We start from the raw sequence: 9939 nt of genomic DNA, 5'->3' as shown, positions 1-9939 counted from the left end.
TTTTCTTTATCGTCGGTACTTAGAGTATCGAAGTAATTTCATAATTGTAAACATGATGTTCGGTACTGGGGGTACCAAATATTCTTTTAGCATAAAGTTTTGTTTGCTAATCCCAGTGAACAAAATCTTTTTCGTTTAAATATATTATACTTTAGGACTAGTATTATGGTAGTTTGGTATTAGTATTACTATTACCAAAAATACTGGTACCAATTCCAAAAAAGAAAAGGAAAAAACCTAATTCGGTACTGCTAGTACTGCAGTACATAACGAAACATTAAGCTAAGAAAATATTTTGTTCAGAAGTGGAACAAAACACTAAGCCAAGACAACATTCAGTACACCCATTAATTAATAAATAGGGTGCAGTTGGCATACCGGATGCATCCGTAGGTGTAGAGGTAAGGTGTACCTTCAAATTTTATTATGGTATATAATTTTGATGTAAAATGTGCTTAGGATTATCTCAAAATCTATTTTTATATCTAATTATAAAATTTTAAATCTAAAAAATAGTTAAAATCAAGTAGATCTATAAACATATGAAAATCTTGAAAATGGACAGTGTAGATAATATGTTGTAAAATGTACTATTTTTTAGACTTAAAATCTTTTATTTTTCATAGTCATACATCTTGATGTCGAGATGATCAATCAAATGGAGTTTTTCAATATTAAAACTACCTTTTCCGATGGATTTTTTAGGGGTATCCATAGTTCTACTAAGGTAGCATCCTTATATAAAATGTTTCCTAATAAATATAGTGTTAAAAAACTATATTTTTAAATCCAAACCATTAATAAATATAGTGTTAAAAAATATATTTTTTAAGAGAGTTATGAAAAGAAGAATTCTAAAATAAAGCCAAACCATTAATAAAATAGATTTAAAACATAAATCTAAGCCATTAACAAATGTAGAGTAAATATATATATATTTTTAAGAGAGTTATGGAAGAAAAAACTCCAAAATAATTTCATGCACTAAGAAAAATCGAGTTAAAAAAATACGCCACCTATAAAAATGGAACTCACAACCTATTTGGAGGTTAAGACCTGCCCACATATAACTGTAGTTGCAAAAGTCCTCCATTTTTATATACAACGTAATCTTTATTTGCTAGAAAGAAGCAAAAGGAATTTTTATATAGAATGTAATCTTTATTGGCTGGAAAAAGAAGCAAAAAGGGTTTAGGAAAATGTATCCCACGTCCTGGCGGGTGCATGACTAGTGCAGGCTTACTACCACGAAGCCAGCGGACGCACAATGAATAGACGCACATTGAATAAACGCTGCTCCTCTTTATATATATATATATATATATATATATATATGTAATTAATTTACGTTCAAAAAAATAAAACAAGAGCTTGACTCGGCCGAGGAAATCGGACTCGGCCGAGTAAATCGCCTCGGCCTGGGCCCGAGTACTTTGGCCGAGTCGATGTTTTGAACCTTGTTTTCATGTATTGGATTTCACATCAATGGCTAAACGTAATTGTGATCCTTTTTATAAAAAAACAAAAAATAAAAAAAATATAAAAAATAAATCTCATTGTATATAATCCCTTTAAAAAAAACCATCAATTCTAGTTTTTAAGGCTTCAAATAAGTTGCTAGCACCTCCTCAACCTTCAAAACCCAATAATAGACGGTTGGAGTGGGACGTTCCTCCAATAGAAGTTCAACCAAACTTTGAGCCATACGCCAACCTTTCGTTTTTAACGTGAGATGATTGGCAACCTGCTAGCAAACTCTTTTATGCCCAAATATCAAGCACGGCTCACAAATCAAATCTATCTATACCAGGCCGGACTAGTGGTTACCTGTTTGACCACCAATTAGTACTTTGGTCAGGTTGATCTAAAGTAAATTTATGTTTATTCAATAAACAACAAAACTGGTATATGACTAATTTTGACCAGTGCAATATATTATATATTTTAAATTATTATTCATAATTTTTTTTATATCATAAAAATCTATTGAACTGGTTTGGTAAGGCATGTTTTGCTGGAGCCGGACAGTTCACCAATCATGTAGCCAGGATAACACCATTGCAAACATTGTGGAGCTATATAACGTGATCCATATGTCCATAATGACATCAAGTGAGGTTATTATTAAATATAGTTTGTCACTGTTTTGAGGAGAGAGAAAGAGCACGAGGGAAAATGAGAGATATTAGAAAGATTTTGTAGAGATAGTTTTTGGCACAAAGAGTGAGATCTGAGAGATATCCAGTGAGATTGAGCATAGAGAGAGAGGGAAAAAATGGGAGACTCAAGAGAGATTTTGTAGACTGAGAGGGGAAAAAATGGGTGATTCAAGAGAGATTTTATAGAGAGAGAGAGTGCGCAAAGAGAGAGAGAAATCAAGAGATTGGGCACAAAGAGAGAGAGAAGAAGCGATTGGTTTCTAAAAAAACAGAAATGGAGAGATTGAGATTTCCTAAAGCGAGAGAGTTTGGGCAAAGAGATTGAGATAGACAGATTGGGCATAGAGAGAGGGAGATCCACAGCTTACATTGAGAGTTCTGCTGTGAGAAGGAGTTTGGGATTTCATAGAGAGTGAGATCAGTTTGGGGGGAGAGAAACTTTTCGCATGAGATTTCGGTAGAGAGAGAGGAGAGTTTGGGGAGAGATTGAAATTTCAGGAGTTTATGAAATTTTGGTAGAGAGAGAAAGGTGCAGCTCTAAAACCTATAAATAGTAAAATATGGGGGAAGTATTAAGAAAGATATTGTGGTTTCAATTTTTTTGACTTTTTAATGGGAGATGGTGGGGACGATAAATACAAGAAAAAAAAATGTTGAAATTTAGTATATAATATAAAAAATTATGAGGGTAAGATTTGTAGAAAATTGATTTTGGAGAGTATCTATAATTTTCGATTGTTACTATCCCAATGTCTTTAACAAGTTGGACGTGATGTAGTGGTTCCCACCAAATATGTCATTAGCAGTATTTGCATCACCTTCATTGTCCAAACATAGTTATAACATATATGGTATTGTGGTTATCATGAGCACATGGATCGTTTTTGCATCAGTCCATCTAATATTACCCTCGCAATAAAATTTATTTCAGCTCTACAACACATGCGAAAAATGACAACACCAACTGACGACGGAAATGAGAGATTATAACTGATTTACCTGAAAAAAGTGAGAATCATACTTTTTGTAACACGAAAATACCACACAAACACCATCCATAGAATCATCACTAATAGGGAAGCACATCGTTCTTAATACAAAAATATTACACAAACACCATCCATGGAATCGTAATTAAGAGGGATGCTCTACCAGTAATACAGGCACTTTATACTTTAGGACCCCTATGATATGAGCGATATGGTGCTATGAACAATCCCTGTTTCCCACCATCATTATTCAATTCACTGAGTTGATGGTGATAACCCACATGATCATGTCATTTTCAAAACTATATGGATCGTATAATATTTTCGTTGTAGTTTATGGTAATACTACTCGTTTGGGTCGGGGTAAGCTTCGATAATTGACTGGAGGGTCGGAAGCGGTTTGATGTTGCAGTTGCTGAAACCACCCTTGCTCAACAGTGCCCTCCACTCCTCCTCTGTCCTCTCCAAGCCTCCTGAGGTTGTTGCAAACATTAACATGTCGAATGCCAACCTCGAGTCAGCAAAGGCACTGGTATCTTCCTTATGATGCAGAACTACGTCCACAATAATCAACTTCCCGCTCTTGGAAGGGAGTGCTTTTCGACATTGCTTCAATATCTTCACACAGTCTTCGTCCTTCCAGTCATGTAGTATCCACTGCACAAAAGCAATTTAGGAAACAATCAAGCATGCCATGAGAGGGGGATGTAGTTTCAAAAGGTATATGCTTGGGAAGGTACGCTATATGTTTCTACATCGTACACCATAAGGTATGGCACATTCACAGACATGGAGGGCAAAAATTAAGTACACCTAATTTTCATCTACAGGAATTACTCCTAATATCCACTATCCATCTCAAGTCCAAGGTCTTTTTCTCTTGTTTGTTAGGAAACATTGGGATCCAAACCAAGGATATATTAAAATCCAAGACTCGTTATGGTTCATCTATATTTTTTAAGAGTGATTTATGTTCTGACCCCAAAATTTTAGGTAAAATGGAGAATGCTCCATTTATGGACGGAAATTACAAAGGTTGGTCAATTTTTAAAAAAATAAAAAAAAGGTAGGCTGACCGATCTTCTTTGTAATTTCCTCTTATATATAGCATATTTAACTTAAAATTTTAGGACTGATGCAAAGCATTCTATTTCGGGAGAAAAAGTGGGAGAGGATTATTAGTTTCCTTTTGAACTCCTTTTCCTTCCTATCTTCCTACTGCCACGCTTTCTTTTGTTTATATACAATATAAGGCAAAAAAAAAAAAACTCATTCCAAAAGATTTTAGGGTAAATATCCTATTATTTTCTATTTTTTTAATTTCTATATCTCATTAGACTCAAGTATTGAAAATATTACATATAAGCAAAAGGACTCCATCTTTTCTATCTTCCAACCCCCTAAACCTTTTTTACCATGTATTACTGACCTCAACAACTTATGAAATGACTCTATCTCTCTCTTTCTAAAACTCCATCTCTCTCATATCATCGTCTCTATCTCAAAACTCCATCTCTCTCACTCTCACATCATTGTCTCTCTCTCTCTCAAAACTCCATCTCTCTCCCTAAAACTCAAACTACATCTCTCTCTCTCTCTAAAGCTCCATCTCTCTCTAAAACCCAAACTCCATCTCTCTCTCTAAAACTCCATCTCTCTCTCACACATAAGAAGGTATGCTCGTGTTCGAGCTCAAGCTAAACCCTTTTGCTGGTAAACTCACCGAGAAAAGAAGAGAGAGAGAGAGATGGAGTTTTTTAGAGGGAGAGAGATCAAGTTTTAATAGGGTGTCATTTTAGTATTTGTTTGGGTAAAAAATTTATGGTAAAAAAGGTTTAGGGGGTTTGTAAGATAGAAACGATGGAGAGCTTTTGCTTATAATTAATATTTTCAATTCTTGGGTCTCATGAGATTTGAAAGTTAAAAATAGGGGATAAGGAGATATTTTTTCAAAATTTTATATTCTTGTGGGATTATACAATTCATTAATTCCCTAGAGTAATATTCAAGATAGGAGCAATTTTAGGATCCCAAATTTTAGGGACGTAACCTTTTCAATCTATAGATTAATCTTAATAAAAAGAAAAAAAAATCTAATTGAACCTAAAAAAATAACATCTCAATATTATCTAAAGACCCTCCAATATTTGCGGTGTGAGGTCTAAGTGTAAAAAAACTTGAAATTCAAATTTTTTTTTTTGGAAATAATATACATAATATAATTCTGCAGGAGTATAGTTTGCATACTAAGAAAACATCTCTCCCACTTAAATCTCTCTCTCGATCAGATCTAGATCTGATGATACAATGTCCAAAACAAGTCAAACGTCATTTCTATCTCTCCATGGAAAACTTATTTGATTACTTGACCAAATATATCTTTCAATTGGATAGATAGAAGAGAGTTTGGCACAACGGTGTTTAAACGTCAACTTATTCATAAGAAAGGAAAATTAAAAGGCTTTTATATGCTCTCGAATAGGCTTAGTTTATAGGAAAAAATTTATATAAGGTTGCAGTTTCCTATAAGTAAGGTTGCTTAAATCTACACCATTCATTTTATTTAGATGGTGTGTCTAAAAAACTAATTGCTTGATGGTGCATAATATTACTGGCAATATAATATATTTAGCCATTCAGAAGTGAAATATATCTTTAAATGAGATATTCATAAATATATTTCTTATATAATTCTTAGCTGGCTAAAACAAAACAAATGTGCAAGGCTACATGCCATTAACCAGTATGCCAAATTTGGTAATCACTGAAAATGAAATCATATAAGTGTGCCTCACCCAAAAAAAAATCTGACAACCAGAAGTTGGAGAGGTGGGAAATTTTGTAGCCTCGTAGTTGGAAGAATTCTATTTGTATTTTTGTTTGATAACATGTCTATAATCCTAGTGGACTATGTTTTGAGATAAGGGAAATGTTTGTATGTGACCCCAACAGTATATAAGTTAAATGTGGCCCCACTTTTTGGCTGTTATATCTTAATCAAATGGTTACAATTGTTCACACCATAATGCCACGCAAACACTGTTTTATTTTTCATTTTTTTTACAAAATATTTTTGGATAAAATTTTGGCATCCCATCATAAAACTAGGACGAACCTGAGAAAATAAAAAAAGTATTTTATGTCAAAATAAGTGAACAAAATGCCCCTACAATTTTTAGGGGTATTCTGGTAATTTTTCATCACCGATTTTATTTTATTTTTACTTTTTATTTATTATTATTATTATTATTATTATTATTATTATTATTATTATTATTATTATTATTATTATTATTATTATTATTATTATTATTATTATGATTATTATTATTATTTTATCATGTGAGCCCTTGTCGATCTATGCATTTTCCAAATTTTGCTTTATAATTATTTTTAAAAGAAAAATAAAAAATAAAAAACCATGAGGCGCCTGATCAAGATTTGACGGTTAAGAGCTAGCTAGGCTATGACATTGTAACTCAAGCCATTTCTACTCAGATTTGATGACTGAGACCCGGAGTCACATATGTTATATATGTGCACATAGAAAATTTCCTCTTGACAAACCTAGAAGCTCTCAAACTTAGAGTACTTCAGTTTTGAGAGCCTTTCTAACCATTTCAACTTTATTTTTATACATCAGGTTAAAATAAAATTCAGGTTTTTGATACATCATAGTTCTCACCCACACACACCTTGAAAAATACATTAAAAATAAATAAATATAAAACATCCAAAATGCCCCCTGAAATGTTTCTAAGGCATTTTTGGTCATTTATTTTTTGCAAATACTGTTTATATTATTTTTTTATTGATGCTCCCCAGCGAAATGAACTAACCCTCAAATTTTATCTTAGGCTGGTCTTATAATAATAAAAATAAGATAAGGGCTTGAGCCATTGCAATTGTATTGCCGAGCATCAAGGTAAGGTTTTTGATCACAAATCCCTAGTGACGTACCACTAGCTAAATTAAAAAAAAAAAAAAAAAAAAAAAAAGCACATATGGAGCGAGAGAGAGAGAAACAGTTGAAAACCTTCATGAAAACACCATCGGCACTTGGGATGGAAGAAAACATATCACCCCCGACATTAACCACCCCGGGGTAGTTTGGTGCAGTGGCGACCACATGTGGCAGGTCAAAATTGATGCCGGAGATATGAGGATTCGCCTCCACAATCTTGCTTATCGCCGTTCCGGTGCCACCGGCCACGTCCACCAAAGAAGTAAATCCTGCAAACTCAGACTTGTACTCCAACAGCAATGCATCTAACACCACCCTCGAATTGCTCGCCATCGCATCATTAAAGAGAAGATCAAACTCAGGATTCTCAGAGTTATAATAAAAAAATCCCTTCTTGTGAGCCTTCTCAAATGGGAGGCCCCCTTGCACAACACACTGGCTCAAGTAGTGCCATGGTGCAAGGACTGTGGGGTGGCCCAACAGCAGCGCCATGGGTGTCAGCCCCGATTCCTCGGGCCTTACCAACCACTTGGACAGGGGAGTGAGGCCATAGTAGGCCTCGCCCTGCCTCACCTTGACGCTGAACACACGTTTCTTGACCAGGAATCGCATGACTCGCGAGAGGCACTGGATGTCTGGTGAAGGAGCCTGCAGTGAGGTGATGATCTCAGAGAGGGTGAGTGGTCGGGCTTTGGAATGGATCATATGGGCTATGCCGAGCTCAACTGCACACTTGAGTGTGAGAGTGTCCGCGAAAGCTAAAGTGAGCTGCCAGAGCTCAGCCTGGCCCTGAACATCATCCTCACCCGGCATCTCCATCCGTCTAGTCTGCTTGATCTTCTGAGCCCTCTTCCATTTTGAATTTATAAGGGTTTGGGTGTGGGCCATATTGCAAGTTGGAGGCCTGTTCCTTGTGCACATTGAAGTATTCATAAAACGCAGTCGTCATATTTGTTTATGGATTTCTTTTTATTGAAATATCGGGGAAATTTGGAAATGGATAAGCATAAATTCAGCCCATTTACCTTTGATACAAAGTATAATGCAACCACACTTTTAGAAAACCACACTAATTATTTGATTGGCCAGGGTATATTTGATTGGCCCGGTATAAGCTCGATGTCAAGCTTCTCACACCCCAGGAGAATGATGCAAATCGACGTCAAGCTTCTCACACCCCAGGAGAATCATGTAAATAAAAATTGAGGTTATCAAAATTTTAATTTAGGTTTATTAATGGATTAAGTTTTGTTTAGTGGATAGGGTTGCGTGAGTTGTTTAGGGGATATGGTTATTTTTAACATTAGACAAAGGGATTTAGATCTCGTATTTTTATGGACTTAGGAGATTTAGTTAGAGATTTATCATAGATTTATTGGGGCTCATGTGGGGTGAAGAAGAAGAGATTGAGAAAAATAAGAGATTTGTATAAGAATTATGTGATTTAAGGGATTTAGATATGGAAGAGATCAAGTGTGGGTAGTTAGATATGAAAAAAATCAATTGTATATAAGATTGAGAAAATTATCGAAAAGAGAAGGAGAGGAGAGAGAGAGATATGAAGAGATTTATGTGGAGAATAGAGAGGGAAATAGAGTTTATATTTTGTGGATTTATTTATTTATTTCTCTTCTAAGTGTATTTAAAAGGGAGACATCCCTTTTTTTTAAAATGGAGAGATTGGAATTGAGTTAAGTGTTGATGTTGTGAAAGATCTTTTTAAGGTAAACTCCTAGTAGACCAAGAGATGATATATTCTCTCACCTTTTATTTTTATTTTATTTTAATTATTTTTTTCCGCCATTCTCCCTATATCATGTCCGCTCTCATTTATTCTCATGTACTATGTTTCTAAGTCTCTCTTCTACCAAATGTCCAACCCTACAGTTCATGAGAGAGGGGAAAGAGGGCATTTTATGCTTTTTAGATTTGGACTGATATGGTATTTTGGAAGAAGAAAAGGAAAAAAAAAAATTAACAGTGAGGATTGTTTGTCCTGTTTTTTAGGAAAAAATATGTATAAGCTTGAGACTCTAAACAATCAAATTAAGATGCACCCCAAAAATTTTACTAGAAGATGCTGTTTTGATGCTCAAATATCTTCAAATTGATCATCTCGACCTCAAGATACATGGTCATGAGAAAAAAATGGATTTCAATATTTAGAAATAGTGCATCTTGCAATGCATTTTTTGACTGACAAATTTCAAGATTTTGAACTTTTCATAGATATGCTCAATCTAAACTATATTTTTTATTTAGAGTCAATTTTCAAGATTTTCAAGTTTTCTATGCTCGATCTACACTATTTTTGAAGCTTTAAATTTTATAATAAAGATAAAAATATATTTTAAGACTATATATAATAAAGATTTCTAATATTGAAACTACATTTTTCAACACCATTTGAAGGTCCTCTTTACTTTGATTGTTTAGAACCTTGGCTTTATACGAACCACACCCTATTTTTTCTATTTATTTTAAGTTAGGGAGGTCTTTCGGCTTTGCATAGAACGGGTGGCCTAATGGGATGAAAATTTGAGAAAAACGGTATATATTTCAGCTGAATAATCCAACTGCACTATTAAAAAATCACTCACATGCTGTGAGAAAGTCATTATTCGTTTTACTAGAATATTTGTGGAATGCAACACGTTGTAGTTTACAAACATTATATTGCGTTCATCAATTTTGGTTGATATGAAGCATAAATCATCATCGACAGATTATCCTGTTCTCCATCGTCATTTGACATCGAATTTATTATTTACAAACAGCTCGCAGAATCTTATCGGATCCCACCTTTTAATATTTGCTGCTTATCAAT

At 34.2% G+C, this 9939-nt stretch overlaps 1 protein-coding gene across 1 annotated transcript; it reads right to left on the bottom strand.

The window, feature by feature from the left end:
* Nucleotides 1-3197: 3197 nt before the first annotated feature.
* On the bottom strand, nt 3198-8029 carry LOC148778895 ((R,S)-reticuline 7-O-methyltransferase-like). The gene is made up of 2 exons (XM_088857192.1): nt 7185-8029; nt 3198-3805 (listed from the first exon to the last, which is right to left on the bottom strand). The coding sequence occupies exons 1-2, from the start codon at nt 7998-8000 to the stop codon at nt 3494-3496; spliced, it is 1128 nt and encodes a 375-aa protein (XP_088713318.1). The 5' UTR covers nt 8001-8029; the 3' UTR covers nt 3198-3493.
* Nucleotides 8030-9939: the final 1910 nt, after the last annotated feature.

This window comes from Amborella trichopoda, unplaced genomic scaffold (assembly GCF_054954075.1).
Source record: "Amborella trichopoda isolate Santa Cruz 75 unplaced genomic scaffold, AtrichopodaSantaCruz75HAP2 v2.0 scaffold_662, whole genome shotgun sequence".
Lineage (NCBI taxonomy): Eukaryota > Viridiplantae > Streptophyta > Magnoliopsida > Amborellales > Amborellaceae > Amborella > Amborella trichopoda.
The sequence above is the reverse complement of the archived record's forward strand: the minus strand, read 5'-3'. Positions and strand labels throughout refer to the sequence as shown.